At 52.8% G+C, this 23,033-nt stretch overlaps 2 protein-coding genes across 7 annotated transcripts; one reads left to right on the forward strand and one right to left on the reverse strand.

Moving 5' to 3' along the window:
• Positions 1-956: 956 nt before the first annotated feature.
• On the forward strand, positions 957-21,359 carry Ppp2r5d (protein phosphatase 2 regulatory subunit B'delta). 2 transcript variants are annotated; one of them, XM_051204643.1, is made up of 15 exons: positions 957-1,125; positions 5,694-5,774; positions 16,200-16,386; positions 16,591-16,901; positions 17,022-17,114; positions 17,480-17,610; positions 17,731-17,790; positions 17,994-18,102; positions 18,313-18,366; positions 18,733-18,903; positions 18,993-19,120; positions 19,608-19,709; positions 19,792-19,864; positions 19,969-20,085; positions 20,236-21,359. In XM_051204643.1, exons 1-15 carry the CDS (start codon positions 1,099-1,101, stop codon positions 20,371-20,373), a joined length of 1,782 nt encoding a protein of 593 aa, XP_051060600.1. In that variant the 5' UTR covers positions 957-1,098; the 3' UTR covers positions 20,374-21,359. The 2 variants fall into 2 exon arrangements, with proteins under 2 accessions (XP_051060600.1, XP_051060601.1); XM_051204644.1 differs by having other exon boundaries at positions 5,697-5,774.
• On the reverse strand, positions 21,243-22,981 carry Mea1 (male-enhanced antigen 1). 5 transcript variants are annotated; one of them, XM_051204645.1, is made up of 4 exons: positions 22,840-22,981; positions 22,072-22,352; positions 21,886-21,988; positions 21,243-21,627 (listed from the first exon to the last, which is right to left on the reverse strand). In XM_051204645.1, the coding sequence occupies exons 1-4, from the start codon at positions 22,952-22,954 to the stop codon at positions 21,476-21,478; spliced, it is 651 nt and encodes a 216-aa protein (XP_051060602.1). In that variant the 5' UTR covers positions 22,955-22,981; the 3' UTR covers positions 21,243-21,475. The 5 variants fall into 5 exon arrangements, with proteins under 5 accessions (XP_051060602.1, XP_051060604.1, XP_051060605.1 ...); XM_051204647.1 differs by having other exon boundaries at positions 22,811-22,932; XM_051204648.1 differs by having other exon boundaries at positions 22,767-22,878.
• Positions 22,982-23,033: the final 52 nt, after the last annotated feature.

Raw genomic sequence — 23,033 nt, forward strand, 5'->3', positions numbered from 1 at the left:
AAGCTGGTCTGTAACTCCTGCTTCTCTCGCACCTTCCAACTGCTGGGATTAGAGGGGTAAGACACCACACCCGGCTCCCACAGGCTTATTTTTGATGGATCTCCTCCAGTTTCTTAACGTAGTCTGTTGGCTACTAGGGTTAACTGAGATATATTCCTCCACGCCGGTCTGAGGTTTGTGTAATTTATGACATTGTATTTTAATCATCTCTTATACAAGTCTGTGTACCTCATCAGAGTGGGAACTCCCTGAGGTCAAGAACCCAGTCTTACCTACCCATTAGAACACCAGCCTGGGTGCGGCAGCGGCACAGGTAAGGTATAGGTCTTCTGGGACACTGTTACTTTCCCACTTCATTCTTAGTGGCTCAAACGCAGCTAGTTTACCGATCCCGGCATCCTTGCATTGGGATTCTCATTTTATTTCAGTCGGATTCCAGCGCTCATAGGCTTCCCCTCTGCTCCCCTGCAACTGTGAACTAGGACAGACTTGATGAATGCACAGGAGGACCCTTGGGAGTCTTCTCTATCAATTTGACGGGTGCAATTTGAGCTACTTGAAACTCCTGTGAAGAAAGGTGCCCTTTCGTGTTAGGGCCTCTTCCCTCGAGTTCGGACCAGGCAGGGCAGGTAGCAGGGCAGGGGAAAACGTGAGAGCCACTTCTGGAGGGAAGGAGCAGAGCTCCAAGGAATGAAGAATAGCAGAGGACGACGCACAGGCAGGCGACGCCGGAGAGCAGCATCGCCAGCCAAGCTCGGGCTTCCCCATGGCCCCGCCTTCTTCACGAAGCCCGACCTTCTCTAGGGCGGGACCTTCCCTTCCAGCCAATTCTGGGTGCCGAACCCTGGCGGTTTGTACTCTTTCTTTCCAATGAGAAAAAAAGGAAGCAGCTTGGCTCCAATGGCCAATCGGAGGAGGCGGCGCCTGGTTGTCAGGCAGGTTTGTAAGAGTTAGGGCCAATTGGAGGCGCAGCCACCGCTCGGCCCGGGCGCAGCGCGCAGGCGGTGGCGGAGAGACGCCGAGCGGGCCGAGTGCGGCCGAGCAGAGCCGGAGCCGGAGCGGGGCCGCAGGAGCCGGGCCGGGTGTGGACCGGCCGAGATGCCCTATAAACTGAAGAAGGATAAGGTGAGCGTGGCCTTTGCCCGTGCGCCTCCGCCGCGGGGCCTGCGCGGAGCTCTGGGAGGGGCCCAGGCAGGCCCGGGACAGCCTCGGACTGACCCTCCGGTCCGGCCCCCCGCTGCACTCCCGGGCCAGCCCCTGGGCCGCGCGGCTGGCAGCACCCCCAGCCCGTGCAGCAGCTGGGACAGCGCTCCCTCTTTGCCCCGGACAGATTCTCCCCACCTATCTCTCTTCCCTTCCCCTTTGCTCCTGCCCCCGGCCCCCTCCAGATCTCCTCCACTCCCAGCTCACTCCCTGGCTTTTTCTCCCCGCCTTCCTCTGTCCCCGATCCCCCACGGGTTTGGGACAGTCCTCATCCAAGACTGCATCTTCCTCCAGTACTACCCCCACCCCCGCCCTGTGCAGCCCTTTCCTCCTCTCCTCACTAGCCTATAAACGGCCTCTCCACAGTTCTGAACGGTACAGCCCCTTCTCCCTCCACGGCAAGCCCCTGACCTAGAACCGCTCTGCCTTTTCTCTCCTCCGCCCAAATCTGGCCTAGGCCCCTCCCTCGAGTCTTCCTTTACACACAAACTTGTAAGCCAGGACTGAGCCCTTCCTTCTGTTGATGGAACCCCAGAACGTCGGTGCTGGAAGGGAGCTTTTGAGCACATGCATTATAGTCCCTAGTGGTCCAGATGAGGAGACTGAGGCTGAGTCAGGGGAAGGGACTTGTCCAAGGTCACACATCCTGCTGGAGGCCCAGATGCAATATCAGGTCTCCCGACTTGGAGGGCTCATCTGGGCAAGTGCCTAACTGGCATCGTCTGCCTTCCATGTTCACCCCAAACAGCCTGTTCTAATCTGAACAGGCTCCTCCCCTTACCCCTTAGGATAACCTTTGCATTTCATTTTTGCACAGTGCTGGATCGCTCCCTTTCCTGAGTTTTATTAAAGCAGGAATCTGCCCGGTTCTGTTTAGTTTTATTATTCTGCAGCCCAGCCACCCCTGGACATTCATACTTTGTCGTAATGCCCTTACACAGGCCATTTCTTTATTAGCATAGAGCTCAAACCCGGGGCCTTGCACATTGCCAAGCGTGTGCAGTACCACTGAGCTGCACCCCAGCCCCCCAGGCCTTTGATTGATGTTGCCTTCTTTCCCCTTCTTGGGTCTGCTTACCGCCTTCACCTGTTCCTCATCCCTGCCATTTCCTACCCTTTGTTTCCTACTGTTGCTGAGATCTGACTCAGAGGTGTGGTTCCTCTGAGGTGCAGACTTTTCCAGGGATGCTAGGTTACCAGTTCCAGCCTTGCCCAGCTTCTCTCCTCCTGGGGCTGGCACTGGCCTGGTACTGTGGTCTGCCCTCCCGAAGACCCCAGAGGTCGATTGCATTCACTGTGCTACCCTCTCACCTTATCAACCAAACTCTTGTGGATTTGCCAGGTAGCTCTGTTATTATGGGTTGTCACTGAAACTCCTCAGAGTCTGGTGATGGTGTCCTAGGTGCTGAACCTCTTGAAGGTGGTGAGCTGAGCAGAGTTGTGCGTCCTACCCAGTCCTGTCCTTGGGAGTGGTTTTGCCAAGATGGTTTGGGTCATTCACCTGAAGAAACTGCACCCTCAGGAGAGCTAAGCTGGAAACTGGCCGGTGTGGAGTTGAGGAAGCAGTCAGATCCTTGTCCGTCTGGAGTTTTTCGTCTTGGGCACTAGATCCTGTCCCATCTGTAGAAAGCCTTTGCCTGCCGGAGGATTGAGAATGGAAGCAGACATTCTTAGGCTTCCTTAGGCCATGAGTGATTTGGTTGAGAAAGGGTGTTGGGAGGATCGGGATGCGCGGGAGCAGGCATGGAACCCGCTATGAGGTGTAATCTCCTGCACAGGCCTCCTGACCCATCTGAGGGGGAGAGAGGAGGCAGTGTGACTGGGGTGTGCCAGGATGGAGGCACAGAGACAGGTGGGTGGAGGCTTCCCTGTTCCCCACCCCTCACCCATCTCCAGTCTCCTTCACTCACAGACCCTGTGTTCAGCCCTGGGTGGGAATGAGTTGTAGACAGGTCTTGTCTCCCTCCCTGAGGTAATAACTAAACTGCTGAGGTTTGGCGTCTCCTTGCACACAGTAGGTCGGTGCTGGGTCAGACTTTGGGGGAGATTTGCACCGTTCTCTTCTGAGGTTGGATTTCAGGCTTTTATTTCCTGCTCCCTCCCGGGGACTTATTCATAATAATAATAGACTTAACCAACATTGGGAGTCTATGTGCCAGACACTGGGCTGCGGGAAGTGGCTCCTATTGTTGTGTGGGTAGTGAGACCCAGAGGCTGGTTACCTCTCACATCCCGGGGAGTGAGCTGAGCGCTGGCTGTAAAGCCCAGTCCTCACTCACATCGTGCGACAGCTGGGCCGGGCCACTGTGTGTGCTTCACCTGTTCTTCAGCAGGCTTGTGGGCCCTGTTCCCCTACACCCACTCACACCCACACAAGGCAGCTGAAATCAGGCACATTTCCCCGAGACGTTTCTCAGGCGTCGTGCTGAGTGCCATAAGGTGGGTGGAGGGGGACAAGAAAAGTAAGCAGCGTATGATCCGGTGTAGAGGCCAGACTTGAGTGAAGGCAGGTCAGCTTTGTTGGAGGGCTCGCGTCTGTTGTGAGCTGTCACTTTGCTGTGCTGCCTTGGCTGCATCTTTTTTTTTTTTTCCCCTCTACCACTTGCTGGGAGCAATCGGCAAGAGTTAGTGTGGCCAGCCCTGTGAGTAGGCAGGGGGAGGATGCTCAACCCAAAGGAGCCCCTTTCCCTTGCACAGGCCACCAAGCCGCTCCCCATCCGAGAATGGTTTTCCCTCTCCACCCCCAGAAAGCCTTCCCCTGTTCCAGCCCACACAGAACTCTCTTCTCCCTGAGATCTGTTTGCCCCCAGAGTCACAATCATTTAACACTTCGTACTGAGGGGCTTGGCTGCTGTTGAATTGCAGGCTCTCAGAGCTGGAAGTGACTTCCAAGGTCCTCTAATCCAGCTCTCATCTAAGGCTTGAATCCTTTTGCAACACGCCTTAGAGGAGTCCATCCAGGCTCTGCTCAAGTGCTCAGGCCTGGGAGCTCTCAGCTTCCCTGGGCAATCTGTTTCCATCCAGCTACACGGTGAGAAAATCCACCCTTGCTGGCCTCAGTCTATCCTGTTTCAGGGCCAGGAACAGCCCCCTTCTCTTGTTCCTCTGGGTCTGCCGGAGTAAGTTGCATCTGTAGGACGCATGGCAGGCCTTCCTTGCAGGCTAAGCTTCATCTTGCAACCCTCCCCCCCCATGTCCGTTCTATCCCTTCTGTTGTTATCCCCACCCGATCCCGCGGGCGGCCATTGCACTTCGGGCTGAGCTTTTGAATACACCACTAGGGCGGGCTGCATGCCCCGTTACAAGGAAGGGTTTCTTCTTGCCCCTTGCCCAGGTTCTTGCTCATGACTAAAGCAGACCCACTAGCTTGGTTCCGTGGGGGCCAAGGACTCTACATAGGTCTGTTAAGCGGGTGGAAGTTCCCAAGACCCGCAGCGGATGCCACAGCCCTGATGTTGAGCTTCAGTCAGAGCTGCAGCCTCAAGTCTTTCACACTCTCCCCATCCTGTCCCTGTGTGGTTGCTTTTGTTTTGGCCCAGAGCATGGGAAGAGATGCTGGACAGGCCGGGGCCCTGAGCCAGTTGCCAGGTTCCCAAGGGAACCTTTAGATTGGTGCTCACACTGTATTAACAATTCAGGGCTTCACCTCCGTCTCTAGCCCACTGCTGACTGCCTGAGACTCTTAACACTTTGGGTGGAATGGAAGCCTTCTGACTGTTCGCATCCTGTTAAATACCTACAGCACCTTCTCATTTGGGTGCTGCTCAAGACATCTCAACAAAAGCCTCTGGGTCTTTCTGGATGGTCCTCAGGGGAGAGAGGTGATTTCTGCTGTGCTCTAGCACGGAACCTTAGGCATCTGGGACCAGACTGCCCAGAAGCCTGTCTGACCAGCTTGGTTTTGATGCTATTCCAGTAAACCATTTCACCTTAGTTCTTCCTGACTGAGGGCTTCCTAACCCTAACCCATTCACTAGCCAGCCCAGCGAGGGGACAGATGAAGACTGCTGTCATGCTTAGCATTAAGTTGAGGTTGGCTTCCTAGCCAGAACTAAACGCCTTGGAAGGGGTGAATCGCCTTTGTGTGCCCCAGGGTCGATATAGTAGGATTTTTTTTTTTTTTGTTTGTTTGTTTTGGTTTTTCAAGACAGGGTTTCTCTGTGTAGCTCTAGCTGCCCAGAAACTTGCTCTGTAGATCAGGCTGACCTTGAACTCAGAGATCTACCTCCTGAGTTCTGGGAAGAAAGGCTTGCACCACCATGCCCGGCTGATACAGTAGGTTTTAACTAAACCAGCTGGATAGTGTGCAGTTACAGCAAAGATCTGGGAAGGAGAGTCAGAAGTGCAGCTCAGTGGGGGAGCATTTGCCTAGCACACACAAGGCCCTTGGGTTGATCCCCAGTACTAAAAAGAAGAAAAAGATTTAGAGGTTCCGGCAAGGCCTTCCCTTTCTCTTGGTCTCTGCTAACCCTAATTTCATCTTCTCCCAGCAGGAACCTCCCAAGCTTGCCAAAGGCACAGCCAAGCCCAGCAGCTCCAGCAAAGATGGTGGCGGGGAGAACTCAGATGAGGTAAAAGATGTAGACGTGGCTCTGGTCCCAGTGCAGGTACTAACCACAGCTCCCTCATGGCTGGGGGCAAAGGTCTGAGGGGCCAGTTACACACACAGGCAAAGGCTTCTATGGCCTCGATGGGACAGCAAATCTCAAGTGCTTTTGGGCAGGATTTGGCTGGGGTAGGACAAATAAGTACTCCATCCTTTCAGATTCCTTAACTTCTCGTGGATTGTTTCCTGCCTGCACCGTTTAGTGTTGGTAACTCCTTTCTCAGTGACTAGGGGTATGGCCAGTCGTGGTGCCCATGCTTAGTATGCTTAATGCCCTGGGTTTAATTTCCAGCATGCTCAAGTGTATGTCGTAAGGATGTCTTTCTTAGGGTTAAAAACCATGAGAAGAAGTGAGGTCCATTGATGCATGCCTGTAAACTTGCCATGTGGGAAGTCAGCGATGACAAGTTTGGAGCTAGGCTGTGTGACATGGCAAGACCCTGACTCAAAAAGGGAGATTTGTGGTCCTGGAGAAAAGGGGAAAAGTCTACAAATGCTACATGGGATGACAAGTTGCTTTGGTATGGATCTGGGTGGGGCAGGGGTTGGGGAGTAGCTGGTGTCCCTGAGTTGGGCAGGGCGGGCTGGGTCCACTGCCGTTGGTCTCAGTGTGACCAAAGGACAGTCATGAACAGAGGTCAGCACAGCTCAGCAGTCTAGGGCTATAAAGCAATAAAGAGGCAAACAAGATAGCCAGAGAGTAGAGGGGCTTGGGGAAGCCCAGGGGTGTCCTTGAACCTCTGGGGACAGCCAGTGGTCTGCTTTGTTTGCTGACAGGGTCTTGTGAATGTGTGGGAGCTGCTGTCCTTGTCTCTGACTTTTCCTTCCTGCTCTTGGCTGCTCTGAACTGTTCAGGAAGCAAAGGTCTTGCTGGTTGGTCTTGGGCCTTCCCCGGGAAAGGAGGTTGATTGACAAGTGATGTGGTGAGCTCTGGATTTAGATTTTTCAGGCCGCTTACTGTTCCTGCCCCCTCTAAAGATACCCGACGGATACGTTTGCATTGGTGACCATTGATTTAGGACTTGCAAAGTAATCAGGAGAAATAGGCTAGGTTCCTTGCCCAGTTTGTAGACCACAACAGAGGAGTGATGCTTTCCCTGCACTTGCACAGTAATCCGCAGTCTCTGGACTGGTCCTCGTCACCAGACATTGCCGCCGTTGGTTCCCATCGTGTCTTCCCACCTGACTGAACTGAGGGGAAGAGCCGTATGGTGTGTCTTCCGTCTCATACCTGTATGCTCACTGTGGGTCATAGTGGGTGTGTCTATCTGGGACACGCCCTCTGGGTATTGATGGGACCCACTGCGGAAAATAGATGAGAGTTAGTGACAGTATTAAAAATGCCAAGAGAGACTCGGAGCCAGGACTTAAAGGGAGAGGAAGGACACTTACCCCGTCTTCTGCGTCTCTAACATTCTCCTCGTTATTAGGCACCCTGGCTATTACCTGCCTAGTCAGGCCTGCCTTGACCACTTACCTCCATCCCCAGGGTGGCCCGGGCCCCTGTGACTTGCTGTTTTGCCCCCTCAGTCCCTCGGCTGCACTTAACAACTCCCTGATCTTAGTGTGGGAGCTTCTGGAGGATCTTACTTGCCTGGCCCAGTGTGGGCACCCACATAGGAATGTAGCAGTGTGTGAAGTGTGAACTAAAGAGGGAGTGAGACCTCACTCACTAAACGGGGAACAGCGGCCTGGTGATGTGAGCAGTGTGCTGAGAGACTGCTCAGGGACATGGCGTGTCTTAGTACCCCTAGGAAAGGAGGGTGTCACATTCACTCTGGGCTCTATTTTATGAAAAGCCTCCCCAGGCTTGTCTGTATGAGGTAGCCACAGGAATTTTTCTTCGTGATTTTTCAGACGGTGCAGTGCTCTTGCGTAGCTGGCAGACAGACGCTGAGGGAGTTGGGGACCAGGATGGGAGGCCACGGTCTTTGTAGTTTTTATTTTTATGTGTATGGATGTTTTGCCTACTTGTATGGCTGTGGACCACGGGCATGTGGTATCTGTGGAGGCCAGAGAGGGACAGCAGGTTCCCCAACAGGAGTTGCAGGTGACTGAGCAGCCCTGTGGGTGCTGGGCATCAAACCTGGGTCCACTGAACAGCAGCCAGCGCTCTGAACTGCTGAACCGCTGCCTCCAGCCCTGAGACCATGCTTTAAAATACCACTCACCACATCTCTCCCTTGCCCTTTTTTCTAGTGTAGAATTTTGCGCTTCTCCGGCCAAACTCTGGCTAAACTCTTAACTACGTGAAGCATTTGCCAGAAAGTGTTTTTCAGCTAATCCTAACAATTGTAGCAGCTAACCTGAGATCTATCTTTCTTCCTTTCTTTCTTCCTTCCTTCCTTTCTTTCTTTCTTTCTTTCTTTCTTTCTTTCTTTCTTTCGTTCTTTCGTTCTTTCGTTCTTTCTTTCTTTCTCTTTTTCTTTTTCTTTTTTTAGTTATTTTAAATTTCTGTGTGTGGCTATGTGTATATGTGTATAGGTACCTGCAGAGTCCAGAAGGAAGTGTTGTGTCCCTGTAGCTGGAGTTCCAAGCTGTTGTGGGTGCTGGGAACTGAACCCTGGTTCCTCCAGCCTCTGAGGTTAAAAATGTGGGCAGGATGGCTGTGGCCTCTTTACTTTCAGTACTTGGAAGGCAGAGGCAGATCCATCTCTATGAGCTCAAGGCCAGCCTGGCGTACACTTTTTAGAGCAGGTCTTGAATTTTGACTCACTACGTTTATCTGTTTTTGTTTAGTGTGTGTGTCAGTGTACCAGACTATACCGGTGGAGGTCAGAGGATGTAGACTCAGGGGTTGAACCGAGGTCATCAGGCTCAGTGGCTGAACCATCTCATTGGTTTCTTTTATTTAAATTTAAAATGTTTTCAATTTAATGTTTGTGTATGTATGTGTGTGAGGTGTCTGCAAGTGTGTATATATGTGTGTTCACATGTGTAGCGGTGCATGAGTTTGCACATGCGAGTAGAAGTCTGAGGCTGGCATCAGGTGTCCTTCATTTGCTCCTCATCTTTATTTTGATGTCTTAATCCATCTCTGTGGCCCTTTGGAGACTATCCAGACTAGCCAACATGCCCTTTCTCAGGGATCTCATGGCATATCCAGCATGTCAGGTATTCACGTTAGGGTTCTTAAGTAACAAAATCACAGTTACGAAGTAGCAATGAAATCACTTTATGGTTGGAGGTCACCACAGCGTGAGGCACTGTATTAAAGGGCTGCAGCATTAGGAAGGTTGAGAACCACTGGTCTAGGCTTCTATCCGTGCTTCTGGTTCCGGGGGATTGCAGGTGTGCCGCCACGCCACCTGGCTTTGATGTGTGTCCTGGGGATCCCAACCATTCACCACGATTACATAGCAAGCACATTACTGTGCAAGCCTCCACCCCAGTCCTGTCCTGAGGTTCTAGGGGAAGGTTTGTTCTGTGCCTTCCTGCTGGCTTTGCACAGTGCGGACACTCCTTGTCCGCTTCAGCCCCTCCCCTAACCCTCACACAGCCCTCTCCCTGTGTGTCTTGGTCTCCGAATTTCCCTCTTAGAAGGACACCTGTCATTAGGGATGCCCCGTCCCGCCCAACAATGCTCATTTTCACTTGATTAAGTATAACTGCAAAGACCCTGTTCCAAGTAAAGTCACATCCAAAGATTCGGGGTAGACACAGATTTGGGTGGGACACTGCTCAGCCAGCATGTTGCACCAGACACTGATGCTTTGCGTGCACATTTAACTCACTGCTTTCCCCTAGGATCACCCCTATTTTACAGATGAACTGGAGGCTTAGAGTGAACTAACTGCCTTTCTCTGTGAACAAATGGCAGAGCTGGGATTCATAGGCTAAAGAGAGCACTGTGGAAAGGGGCTTTGAGAGGCCAGGTGAAACTAACTCTCCGTGTCCTGCCTCTGCATTTAAGGCTCTTTTCCGTCTGACTTGGAAAAGATGGACTCTTGAGCACCTGCTGGCTTGTTCTGGATGCAGGGATGCAGGGATGCAGGGATGCAGGGAGGAAGGCACAGCCCTGTCTCTCCAACCTCAGCTCCAAGGCACAGTCGTTAGCCTCAAGCCTTTCTGGTTTTGTAGGCTTCTCCTTTTCTCCTTGCAGTACTGGGGACTGAACCAGGGTTTCACTTAAGCAAAGCATGTGTTCTACCACGGCTGTACCCTCAGCCAAGTTCTCTACTTCAAAACCAGTTTGAGCGGGGTGTGGTGACCCACGACAATAATCCAGGCCCTCCAGACGAAGAGGCAGGCACATCTCTGTGAGTTCAGGCTAGCATTGTCTACATATGTGTTCCAGGCCAGCCAGGGCTACACAGAGATCCCCCTGTCTCAAAACAAAGCAAAATAAAAACAACCCACCAGGCTGGGCAGTGGTGGCTCACATCTTTAATCCCAGCACTCGGGAAGCAGAGGCAGGCAGATTTCTGTGAACTTAAGGCCAGCCTGGTCTACAGAGCGAGTTCTACGACAGACTCTAAAGCCACACAGAAAAACTCTTGTCTTGAAATACCAAAAACAAAACAAAACGAAACGAAAACCTCACCAAAGTCGAATTTGAGCCAGTTGTGCTGTCCATATCTTAGCACTTTGAAGGTTGAGGCAGGATGATTGCTGTGAATTCAAGGCTAGCCTGGTCTCCACGTTAAAGGTCCAGCCTGGCTTGGGCTATATATGCGATCCTGTTCACAAACAATATAAAATTAACTTTGGAATTTCTCACAGTTAAAATCCAACATCGGTGGCCATACTGAGCCGGCCCGCTTTGTTCTTGTAGCATCTGCCCTGGTTACTGTCCCAGAGGAAGTCATTGGCTAACACAGCGAGCTCGCCTGGAATGTGGCTTCCACTCCTCTGGACTTGCTGTATTCTTCTCTCCGGGTTTTTGTTTTTTTGTTTTTGTTTTTTTTCTACTAAACTCACATTTATCCTTTAAGAGCTAAATCAAAACGCACCCGTTGAGGGACTGAGGACATGGGGCAGTGGTTAAGAGGACCAGAGTTAGCATCTTAACACCTGTGTGGGGTGTCTCACAACCACTGCAATTCCGGCTACACACAAACACGCCCCATAATTTAAAAATAAATCTTTTTTTTGTTTAAAGTCATCTCTTGAGAGATGTCTTCCATAATTCTTCCAGGCAATTTGTAACCCACTCCTCCGTGTCTCCACAGCCTTGCTCTGGTATTTATTTCCCTTGTATTGTTAGCTGCTCCTGAGGCTGCACTACCTACCGTCTCTGAGCTCTTTGAAGGCCAGGGCCATGTCCTAGTCACCCTTTCCTCTTTAATGCGTGGTGGGGTGTCTAGGGAAGAAAGGAAGGATGGGAGAATTAAACAGGACTGGATGGGAGGGGCTCTGGATGTCTCAGTGGGACAGGCAGGGTGCTTTCTTGGTTTTTTTTTGGCTTTCTTTTTTTTTTCTTTTTTCTTGTGTACATTTACTTGTATGTTTATTGTGTGTTTGCACAACGGTCATGGGTCAGCTTGGTGGGAGTTGCTTCTGTCCTTCTAACATTTGGGTCCTGGGGATGGACGCAGGCTGTCAGTCTTGAGGGCCTTACCCATGAGCCACCTTGCCAGCCCTTCTGTGTTTTGTACCACAGTCTTGCTGCGTAGTCCAGGTTGGCTTCACCCTGCGGTGATATTTCCATTTTGTCTCTTGGGTGCTAGAGTTATAGGTGTGAGCCGCCCACCATGCTTGCTTCAATCTATGCATTTTGCAATTAATTTTGAGATAAGGTCTCCCTGTGTAGCCCAAGCTGGCTCTCAAACTCTGGATCTTTCTGTCTTAGTCCCCTGCATAGCTAAGAGTAGAGCTATGTGCCACTTAGCTAGCTTCTTTTTTGTACTAACTTTGTGTTCCATCTTTCTGTTAGGAAACTTTATTTTTGTTGTTATTTGTTTGCTTGTTTTTTTCATGACAGGGTTTCTCTGTGTAACAGCCCTGGCTGTCCTGGAACTCACTCTGTAGACCAGGCTGCCCTTGAATTCACAGAGATCCATCTGCCTCTGCCTCTGGAGTGCTGGGATTAAAGGCGTGCGCCACCACCACCACCACCACCAGGGTACAATACTTATAGTGGGGACTAGGGGTGTGGCTCAGCTGGTAGAGCACTTGCCTAGCATGCACGAAGCCCCGGGTTCTGTGCCCAGTGGCACCTAAACGGTGTGGTGGTGTATGCACTCGGGAGGTGGAGACAGGAGGCGTGGGTACTGGGAGGACTCCTGGGGGGGGTGTAGATTCTGCTTAGAAAGTCTTTCAGGTCTCTGTGAAGTCTCAGAAGGACTAGACAGGACAAATTACAGCTGGGAGGCAGAATGGCTGGGTTGCCTTTGTCAGTTGCCCTCATGATGGCTCCTACCCACCCAGGGACGGTGGGGAGACATTAGAAGACACATTAGAAGACGGTGGGGGATTTGGAATAAACGCTTGAGTGTGAAGTGGGGCTGACACATGCACACATTTGCTTTCTGACAAGCATGTGAAAGGTAGACAAACGGGAGATGGCCTCACGGGGCTTTGCCATCAGGGACTTTAGGTGGGCTCACCGTCTCACGTGTTTCCTGTATTTGGGGGACTTACCGGTGGTCCTTATAAAACTAGAACATGGCGGGGGCGATGGTTCAGCAGATAAGCGCTTGCACACAAGCATAGAGTTCGAGCCTTCGAACCATGTAAAGGCCGATGAGGCGCACACACTGGAAATGCCAGCGTGCCTACAACAAACTTGGGGGGGGGGGACACAGAATCCTTGGACGTTTGCAGGCCATCTAGCCTGGCATATGTACCAGCGAAGGAGAGACCCTGCCTCAAACAAGCTGGATGGAAAGAAGCAACATCCTGGTTGTCGTCGTCTGACATTATATGCACAGTGACACGCACTCACACACATGAACATGCACCTATACATATCACACATATACATACACAAAGCAAAATGAGAAACTGCAATGCCTGAGTGAGATGAACCAGACAGCCCCCCCCCCAGCTGCCTTCCAGCCACGCCAGCATTGGGCAGTGTAGTCTTTGTGTGGAAGGGACGCTTGGGCATCAAATTGCTTTGTTTTGTGTTTTGGTTTTCAAGATGGGGTTTCTCTGTGTAGTCTCTGTTCCTGGCTGTCCTGGAGCTGGTTCTGTAGACCAGGCTGGCCTCAAACTCAGAGTACCAGCCTGACATTTTATTCTTTTAATGATTTATTTATCTATGCTCATTAGTGTTTTGCCTGCATGTATGTTTGTGTGAGGGTGTTGGATCTCTGAAATTGGAGGTGTGAGCTGCCCTGTGAGTCCTGGGAACTGAATCCAGTTCCTCTCAAAGAGCAACAAGGGCTCTTAACCACTGAGCCGTTTCTCTAGCCCTGGACATTTTATTTTTTTATTTTTCAATTTTTTTTAATTTAATTTTTTAAAGACTTATTTACTTTTTATGTATACAGTGTTCTGCCTGCATGTATGCCTGCAGGCCAGAAGAGGGCACCAGATTTCATTACAGACAGTTGTGAGCTGCCATGTGGTTGTGGGAATTGAACTCAGGATCTCTAGAAGAGCAGCTAGTGCTCTTAACCTCTGAGCCATCTCTCCAGCCCCCTGGACATTTTATTTTTAATCCATACATCTTTGTGTTATCTTGAAACCTTACTTGGACAGAGGTTGGACTTCTTTTTTTTTTTTCCCTGTGAGTTAGGGTCTCACTATGTAGCTCTAGATGGAACTCACTCTGTAGTCCAGGCTGGCCTCAAACCCACAGAGATTTTCCTACCCTGAGTGCTGGGATTAAAGGTGTGCACCCCCATAACTAGGCCTTCCTGCAAACTTCTCTTCTCGTCTACAGAAAGTTGAGGTCTGCCTGGCTCTTCCCTCTCTGGGAAGAGTACAGAATATCTTTGTCAGATGGACCCCCAGCATGAGGCCTGTCAAGGAGCCAGAGTCTTGTGCCTTCCTGTGTCCCTTACCCTTTCTACTCTACTCTGCCGCTGATGCCCCGCTATACAGAGTGTGCGCTAAGACAGTGGTTCTCAACCTTCCTGCTGCTGCGACTCTTTAATACCAAACGTTCCTCGTGTGGTGACCTTAGCCATTGCTCTAAGGACTTCTCTGGAGGTAAGGGGCTTGCAGGGAGAGGCCTGCAGGAGGAGGCTTGGTTCCTGTTTAACCGAACATCCACGATGGAGGCTACTTCCTGGAGTACCCAGAGGGATGCAAACCAAGGCCCTGGCTTTTGAGAAATTCATTGTCTAGTCCACTGGTTCTCAACATGTGGGGCTCAACCCTCGGGGGGTTAGAACAACCCTTTCGCAGGGCTCACATACCATACCCTGCAGATCTCAACATGACGATTCATAACAGTAGCAGTAGGAAAATTACAGTTATGAAACTGCAGTGAAAATAATTTTACAGTTGGGGGCCACCACAACATGAGGAACTGTATTAAAGGGTCTCCGCATTAGGAAGGGAATGACACATTGATAGACCAAGGGAGAGTTATCACTAGGGTGGCACTGGGACCAACATAGTTAAAGGGGGCTGAGGTGAGCCCCAAGGGCCATATGAGCTGATTCAGCTTTTTGGAAGAGGTGCGATTCCCTGAAAGATCCAGTGACTTCCTGATCTCTGCTTTTTCAAGGGGGGGGGGGACAGTGGACTCAAAGGAACATTTGAGCGGGTTGGCGTGGGGAGGAATTCCCAGGGTGCATTTCTAGGAGCTGGGCATAGAAATAAAAGTGATCCCAGGTGGGGTAGCAGCAAGAAGAGCGGGCACTTAGAGAGCAGATGCTGTGTGCCGGGGCCTCCGGGTCCCGTTCTCACCGTAGCCATGTAAGCTGGGCAGGGCTGTCAACCTGATCTTACAGGTGAGAACACCGAGGCTCAAGCAAGCCGTGTGCGCAGGCAGGCCAGTGTGTGCGCGCGCGTGCTTGCGTGCGTGCATGCGTGTGTGTGTGTGTGTGTGTGTGTGTGTGTGCGCGCGCGCACTTTACAGGGCTTGTTTACTTATTTGCTGTACTGGGGATTGAACCTAGGGCTAGGCAAACACTCTGCTGTGCAGCTGTGCCTGCCCCTTTAACTCCAGTCAGTCTCCCTTGTTCAGGCCTCTTAGCCGCGGGATAGCTGAATCACAGGGGTGCGCCCACAAGCTTGCTCAGTCTACTGGGGTTTGTTGTGTTTCACCAGGGTCTTGCTGGGCAGTCCAGGCTGGCCTGGAGCTGTTGATCCTCAGTGCCACCGTCCACATTCAGGAATTAACAGATGTGTGTGCATAATACCTGGGATTTTTAAGATTTATTATTTTTAGGGAGGACAGCCAGGGCTACACAGGTAAACCCTGTCTGAAAAACCCAAATAAGCAAAAAAGATTTATTGTTTTCATGTGTACGGATGTTTTGCCTGCTCCCGTGTGTGTGTGTGTGTGTGTGTGTGTGTGTGTGTGCGCGCGCGTGTGCGTGCGTGCGTGCGTGTGTGTGTGTGTGTGTGTGTGCGCGCGCGCGCGCTATAGGTATTTTTGGTGTCCTTAGAGGCCAGAAGGGGGCATTAGATCTGGAACTGAGCTACAGGCATTTGTAGGCTGTTATGTGGGTGCTGGGCATGAAACTGGGCTTCTGTGGAAGAGCAGCTGTGGAAGGTGCTCTTGAACTGCTGTACCGTCTCTCCAGCCCCGCCACTGTCCTTTAGTTTGTTTGAGAGAAAGCCTCACTATATAAGTCTCACTGACCTGGAACTTGGTACGTAGGCCAGGCTGGCTTTGAACTCAAAGATCCACATGCTTCTGCCTCCCAAGTGCTGGGATTAGACAGGTGTGTGCTACCACTGCCCAGCTAGGGTTTTTGTGAAACTAAATTTCTGGTAAGCTGCTAAGACTTATGAATGCATTTCTTTTCCTTTGTAATTGAAGGGTATAGAACATTCAGTCATTGGAGTGTACTCAGTGAAGTGTATGTTGCACACTGTGCTACCTCCCAGATGTCCTCAAGACATAGTGTTTCCATTGCCCAGAAGGTACCTCATGTTGCCTCTCAGCCAGCTCTTGCATCTAGGGCTGAAACCCTTGCTCCCCTTTCCCCCGCCCCCAGACTGAATTCCGCCTTGCACATGCTAGGCAAATGCTCTACCGCTGTCTTTGGCCCTGATAACTACTTTTCTGATTCTCTGTCACCATCCATCCATTCACTTTTACCTCCTTAGGGTGTGAACACTTTGAAGGCTGTGGATGTGTAGGCAGGACTTCTTGGCCATTGTATCCTGGGGCTGTAACCACAGTTATCTGTCTGTCCCTGGCCTACCTGGCAGAGACGGCTTACTACCTCTCTACAAGTGTGAAGAGCTAGGGAGGGTGGCGAGGGCCAGGTAGGGAGCATCCTTTGGAGAGCGGGCTTCAACAAATTACTTTTATGTCCAGGCCCAGCCTCAGTCTCAGCCGCCTTCATCCAACAAGCGTCCCAGCAACAGCACACCACCCCCAACCCAGCTCAGCAAAATCAAGTACTCAGGGGGACCCCAGATCGTCAAGAAAGAAAGACGGCAAAGCTCCTCCCGCTTCAACCTCAGCAAGAACAGGGAGCTACAGAAGCTTCCTGCCTTGAAAGGTAAACCCAGACAGGGGCTGAGGACCTGGCCTTGGGGCCACGAAGGTTGGCGTAGGAGTCTGTCTTTTGGGAAGACACGGGGGTTTCAACTGTGACGAGGTGCCAGGAGGCGGAGTGCTGGCAGGGTGTGAAGGGAAAACCCACAGAGGCAGAGGGACATGCATGGAGAATGATGGGCCGTACTGACCGCTGACACCTCCACAGATTCGCCAACCCAGGAGCGCGAGGAGCTCTTTATACAGAAGCTGCGCCAGTGCTGTGTCCTCTTTGACTTTGTATCAGACCCACTCAGCGACCTCAAGTTCAAAGAGGTGAAGCGGGCAGGGCTCAACGAGATGGTGGAGTATATCACCCACAGCCGCGACGTTGTCACCGAGGCCATCTACCCTGAGGCCGTCACCATGTTTTCAGTGAATCTCTTCCGGACGCTGCCACCTTCATCGAATCCCACAGGAGCCGAGTTTGACCCTGAGGAAGATGAGCCTACCTTGGAAGCTGCCTGGCCACATCTCCAGGTACCGGGCCAAAGGGACGGGATGGGTCAGGCTGTAGGACACAGGGTCTTCAGGACTGCCGTAAGGGGGCATCCCCCAGTCCTTGGGTCAGGTCTCAATGAAGTTTCTTTTCCTCCACAGCTCGTTTATGAGTTTTTCTTACGTTTCTTGGAGTCTCCAGATTTCCAGCCAAACATAGCCAAGAAGTACATCGACCAGAAGTTTGTTCTTGCTGTGAGTCTGAGCTTCTTGCCGTCCCCATGAACTGTAACCCCACATGCCTTACCTGTGTCCTGCCTGCTCCTCCCCCTCAGTTTGATAGACTGGGAATTCAGCTGTGTCTAGTGTAATCGGGGAAACTTCTAGTGTAATCGGGGGGGAAAAAAAAGGAATAAAGTGCCTCTCTCCACTCTGGGGTATAAACATGCATGCCCAGGTAGCAGTGAATGAGCTGTATAATAAATTCACTCCGCTTTTTAGACCCGACCCCATTCCCCAGAGAACTTTGGGAGTTCTCCTGGCTGGAACCTTGTGACCCCAGCCCATACCTTCCCTGACTGCTGCCTCATTCTCTGCCTTTCCTAACCTTCTGCTCCTAGCTCCTGGACCTATTTGATAGTGAGGACCCCAGAGAGCGGGATTTTCTTAAGACCATTTTACATCGCATCTATGGCAAGTTTTTGGGGCTCCGGGCATATATTCGTAGGCAGATCAACCACATCTTCTACAGGTGAGGCAATGAGCCCAGGCTTGGGAGCACAGCGTGCCGCTGCCATGGTGGGATGGGGACAGGAAGGCAGGAAGGACTACAGAACGTTGGGGGAGTGTCAAGAGGGCCATCTTTCCTTAGGTTCATTTATGAGACTGAGCATCACAATGGGATTGCTGAGCTCCTGGAGATCCTCGGCAGGTGAGTGAGTCGGGGTGCAGGTGCCGTGGAAGACTGGGGGGGTGGGGGTGGGCAGTGGGGAGTACAGATGCCGTGGAAGACTGGGGGGGTGTGGGGGTGGGCAGTGGGGAGTACAGATGCCGTGGAAGACTGGGGGGGGTGGGGGTGGGCACGGCGTGCTTGAATATAAGCCCTTGGTCCTAAAAGCATCCCTTGGCTTCTAGCATCATCAATGGCTTTGCCTTGCCCCTTAAGGAAGAGCACAAGATGTTTCTCATCCGTGTCCTGCTTCCCCTTCACAAGGTCAAGTCCCTGAGTGTATACCATCCTCAGGTGAGCTGCCTGTCTCTGAGGACCCTCACCTGAGCATCAGAGACTGGGGGAAAGGGCTTCCTCTGACGCGGGGTGTGTGTGTGTGTGTGTGTGTGTGTGTGCGTGTGCGCGCGCGCGCGCTCTACACCTCCCCTTCGTTCTGGGATCTCATTTGTGAGAGCTGAGCCTTCTGGGAACTGCATTTTGACTTCCATCCTCAACCTTTTGCAGTTGGCATACTGTGTGGTGCAGTTCCTGGAGAAGGAGAGCAGCCTTACTGAGCCGGTAATTTCCTTCCCGGGGCCCCAGGCATCAGCAGTGTTTGCCCACCTATCTGTCCCTGTTGGTTTGGTTTCTGCCATTTGTGGTACTGGCCGTCAAACCTAAGACCTTGTACATCTCAGGCAAGAGCTTTATGACTGGGCAGGAGACCCTAGCTCCAGTCTGTAACTACTGAATGATGCTGTAAATGGATGCTCAGGACTGAGTGATGTGGCTTCCTTTCAAGGGGATCAAAACCTATGTACTCAGGAGACTGATCCAAGTCAAAGGAGCCATGGGGTTAGCTGAGTGTAGGCGTGGGGCAAGGCAATGGAAAGGCTTCCCAGAGAACTGAGCAGGGTTAGGAATTTTATCCTCACATCTTCACAGGTGATCGTGGGACTTCTCAAATTTTGGCCTAAGACCCACAGCCCCAAGGAAGTGATGTTTCTGAATGAGCTAGAGGAGATTCTGGATGTCATTGAACCCTCAGAGTTCAGCAAAGTGATGGAGCCCCTCTTCCGCCAGCTCGCCAAGTGTGTCTCCAGCCCCCATTTCCAGGTAAGACCAAAACCGCATCTGCCAGACACGGCAGAGCAGGTCATGAGGACTGCAGGGAGTGCCCACTGAATGTCACTTCTCCTTGCCAGGTGGCAGAGCGTGCCCTCTACTACTGGAATAATGAGTACATCATGAGCCTCATCAGTGACAATGCCGCCCGAGTCCTCCCTATCATGTTTCCTGCTCTCTACAGGAACTCCAAAAGCCACTGGAACAAGTAGGGCACCGAGCTTGGGCTGGTGCTGGGATCTGGGTATTCAAAACTCTTGAGGGTGCAGAACTCACCGGGCCACTCAGCCAGCAGAGCGGGTGCCCACCAAGTATTACTAAGTAGGTCCTTGAGGAGTTGAGGCATCCTTGCAGTACCAGATAGCTGACCTGTTTCATACCACAGCCTGGGAGGCGTGCTTTTGTAGACAAGTGTGTCCTGCAGAGGGCAAGTGGAGTATGGTGCCAACAATCCTTCCCGGGGACTCCATGAAGCCTGGGCCAAGGGAGGAGCCTGGGCCAAGGGAGGAGCCTGGGCCAAGGGAGGCAGAGGATGTGGGGCCAGGGTTAGTAAGGACCATCAAATGCTCTCAGGCCATACGATTTAGTAAAGGGTTGGAAAAGCTCTTGGCAGATACTTGAACACAAGCAAATTGGGGCTCTGGCACTGCTGGCAGGCTCTGGCCTCCAGCACACCATCTCTCTCTGGGTGGCAGGACAATCCACGGACTCATCTACAATGCCCTGAAGCTCTTCATGGAGATGAACCAGAAGCTGTTTGACGATTGCACACAACAGTACAAGGCAGAGAAGCAGAAGTGAGTCTTGCCTCCTAGAGGACTGGGACCTTCCACCTCCAGCTCACTGTCCCCAGTCCCAACCGACTGTTCCCTCCCACAGGGGCCGGTTCCGGATGAAGGAAAGAGAGGAAATGTGGCAGAAGATTGAGGAGCTGGCCCGGCTCAATCCCCAGGTGAGGCTTTTATGCCGCGGCCTGGTCCTTGCAGAGTTGGGGAGAGGGCCTGGGAGAAGGCTGAGGCTCTGACGTGCCCGCTTGTCCCTGCCTTGCCCTCACAGTACCCCATGTTCCGAGCCCCTCCGCCACTGCCCCCTGTGTACTCCATGGAGACGGAGACCCCCACAGCAGAGGACATCCAGCTCCTGAAGAGGACAGTGGAGACAGAGGCGGTGCAGGTGAGCAAGCGCCATGGGCAAGGAAGGGTCAGGTTGGAAGGCAAGAAGAGTTGTAGGAGAGAGGGGTCAGGCCAGCAGAACCAAACAGGGGAAAACTGAGTTCCTTGGGAACCGGTCACCATTGCTGGCCTTCTCCCTGTGCACACACAGATGCTAAAGGACATCAAGAAGGAGAAAGTGCTGCTCCGGAGGAAGTCAGAGCTGCCACAGGACGTGTATACCATCAAGGCACTAGAGGCACACAAGCGGGCGGAAGAGTTCCTGACTGCTAGCCAGGAGGCCCTCTGACCCCCCCCCCCCAGGGTCCCAGCCCGCCCGGCCCCAGGACGCAGCCCGGCCCCAGGACGCAGCCCGGCCCTCTACCCTCTGCTCCTTATTGGCTGACCTGGGGCAAAACAGCACCTCTCAGGCTACTCTAGAGGATGCAGGCACCCCTAAGTGTGTTCATGCCTCCCTGTGGCTAGTACAGACAGGCTGGGCACTGCGTGCTCAGTGCTTAGACAACTTGGGGTGCCTGTCCCCCTGCTCCCCACCCCACAGCTACCTGAAACTGTTGTGAGCAACGCAAAGACAGGAATTAATGCTCCTCCCTCCCCTCATTTCCTCCTCATCTGAACTTGAGGTGTCTCTCCTCCCCCCCCCCCCCCCTTTGCAGGGTAAAGTAGGAGGAGCGTGTCACCAAAGTTACATCAAGATCCATTGGCCACTGGAGTGAAGAGCTGGGGGGGGGGGACCAACCCCCAGCAGGGCAAACAGGCCCCTAGCCCTAGCATTGTGCAGGCAGGGGGTTTACCCTCCACCTAACCAGGACAACACAGAGGTCAAATAAGTATGTTACGGACACAGGATGAGTATAGGGCACAGTGGACCAAGGTGGGGAGAGCGAAGCACCTTCCCTGCCTGCTACGGCATTCAGCAGTCCTGGGATCACAAACACGGAAGGGACCACCCTGTGGCTGACTGCTTTCCTGTGCGGCGGTTCCCATAGCTACAGAGAGGGAGGCAGGAACGGTGCCCCAGGCATGGCTCCTGCGACGCCTATTTATTTCCTTGTTTATGCAGATGCTGGGCAGGCCGTCACCTGTAGCCCATGGGCACTCACAAAAGCAAGGACTCGGGAGGGCTGGACCAGGTTTCAGGGGCACAGGCAGTTCGGCTTTCGGCTGTGTACATAGGGTGCTTTATTCTCCACACAGAGTGATACATGCTAAGGTGGGTTGGGCTTGGGCCAATGTCCCCATATGTACAGAACTGAATAAAGTGGGTCTCTGAGAGGTCTGATTTGCCTTGATGTGGAAAGGGACATGGGAAGGTGGATGTTAAAAGAGCGATGTGTTAGTCCTGTGCTGGTCCTGGCTTGAAGGGAGGAGACGGGCAGCTCCCCATGTGGTTACTTCCAGGCAGGGGATGCCTGCCGGGCTTGGAGGGCTTTCTGTACTACGTCTTCCCACTGAGCATCCGATATCTCCCGAGCCCAGGCAGGAACCCCTGGCGCAGGCAGGCTCACTCCAGCCATCGTCCTCTTCACCAGCTCCACGTGTTCTGAAAGCAGAGCCACAGGCTGGTTAGGGAAGAGACAAGGACCCGCTTCCTCTCCCGATTCCTTGATTAATCAACCCTGACCCATGGAATCACCAATTCCACGTGATTGCCAAGTCTAGCTAAGTAGCCTTTCACCCAGCTTCTGAAGTCTGCAAATGTTAACAAACTTCCTTCTTTGTGAGAATGGCTTTTCTTACTGCCTTTAAACCAATGTGTCGCCTTTGTGGGTACCCCGGATGAGAGACGGAGCCTTTTCACCTGGGTCCATGGGGATAGAGCTGTGGCTGCTCAAGGCTGCAGCTCCCTCCTCATCTTCATCCTCACTCTCTAATGGTGGGTCTGGCAAATGAAGCCCCAGGGCCTGCACAAACAGAGAGGAGGTCATCTGCATCCCGCTTTTGGGGCGTTGTTTCACCGTCTTTGGAACAATTCCCTCCAGCATACCTGGATCCGGTCTTGGATGTCAGCAGCTCCATCTTCTCCCTCACCCACGGGTGCCAGCTCCACCTCCTCTTGTTCGGGGTCTTGATTGAGCGGCTGGTAGGAGTATCCTGCTGGGCCTGCCCCTGCTTCCTCCTGCTCTTCCTCGGGTTCTTCACTGCTCCAATCTCCAGTTCCTTCCGTAGGACCCTGATGTGGCCCTAAGTCCTCAGTTTGATTGGGGAAGATACGCTCGGGGCCCATGGTGTCTCCCCCTAGAACTACTGCTGCCATCCGGGCAGGGGCTGCAAGGACAGAAAGGCAGGGTAGGGATCGGATGAGACCAAGTCCGCTCTCGTCCCACGATTTGCAGCGTCCTTTTATAGTCACGACACCCACCTTCCCTCTCACGGGGCATCTTCCTACCTTCTCCCATCCCTTGTGCCTCCCCGCCTTAAGTCTGGGTTCTCATATTGAACACGAGCCCAGCAGTCTTTAACTCTCCCGGTTCCTGAATAGACAAACCACCGGAGGCTTTCACCGCTTCCGAAGAGACCCTCCCGTCACGCCCCTCCCCGGCTTGGTAACCGAGGTCGCCAGAGTACCCACGATCGCGCGTCCCCGCCCCTCACTCTCCGGGACACCGTAGTACCGCCTGATAAAAAGCCCTTCGAGCCCACGGGTGCCCCTTCAATGGCCCCAGCTGCGGCGTCCCCTACCCGCCCCCACTGATTCTTGGCGTTGGTGTTCCCTCGCGCCTCACCCTCTCAGAGCCCACAGCCGGACCCACACCTTCACTTCCGGCGGGGCAGGACGTACGGCGACTCTTAGTCCTCCAGCCCCGCCCTGTGCCCAAGACTGACGCAAGTGAGGACCAGAAGTCCTTCTCTTGCCCCGCCTCCGCCATCCCCTGCCCGGACCACAAAGAACTACATTACCCAGTGGACCTCGGGAGAGCGCCGTATTCTGCGCATGCGTACATTCCT

The sequence above is a fragment of the Phodopus roborovskii genome, unplaced genomic scaffold (assembly GCF_943737965.1).
Source record: "Phodopus roborovskii unplaced genomic scaffold, PHOROB, whole genome shotgun sequence".
NCBI classification, from domain to species: Eukaryota; Metazoa; Chordata; class Mammalia; order Rodentia; family Cricetidae; genus Phodopus; species Phodopus roborovskii.

Bases quoted from the DNA above. Each gene is read 5' to 3' on its own strand.
- Ppp2r5d (XM_051204643.1), top strand. From the start codon at position 1,099: ATGCCCTATAAACTGAAGAAGGATAAG. The intron at 17,611-17,730 runs GTGAGGCAATGA...ATCTTTCCTTAG, and splicing joins ATCAACCACATCTTCTACAG to GTTCATTTATGAGACTGAGC. The intron at 18,904-18,992 runs GTAAGACCAAAA...TCTCCTTGCCAG, and splicing joins TCTCCAGCCCCCATTTCCAG to GTGGCAGAGCGTGCCCTCTA.
- Mea1 (XM_051204645.1), bottom strand. From the start codon at position 22,954: ATGGCGGAGGCGGGGCAAGAGAAGGACTTCTGGTCCTCACTTGCGTCA. The intron at 22,353-22,839 runs GTGTGGGTCCGG...CTGTCCTTGCAG, and splicing joins CTGCCCCGCCGGAAGTGAAG to CCCCTGCCCGGATGGCAGCA. The intron at 21,628-21,885 runs GTGAAAAGGCTC...CTCTGCTTTCAG, and splicing joins CTCTATCCCCATGGACCCAG to AACACGTGGAGCTGGTGAAG.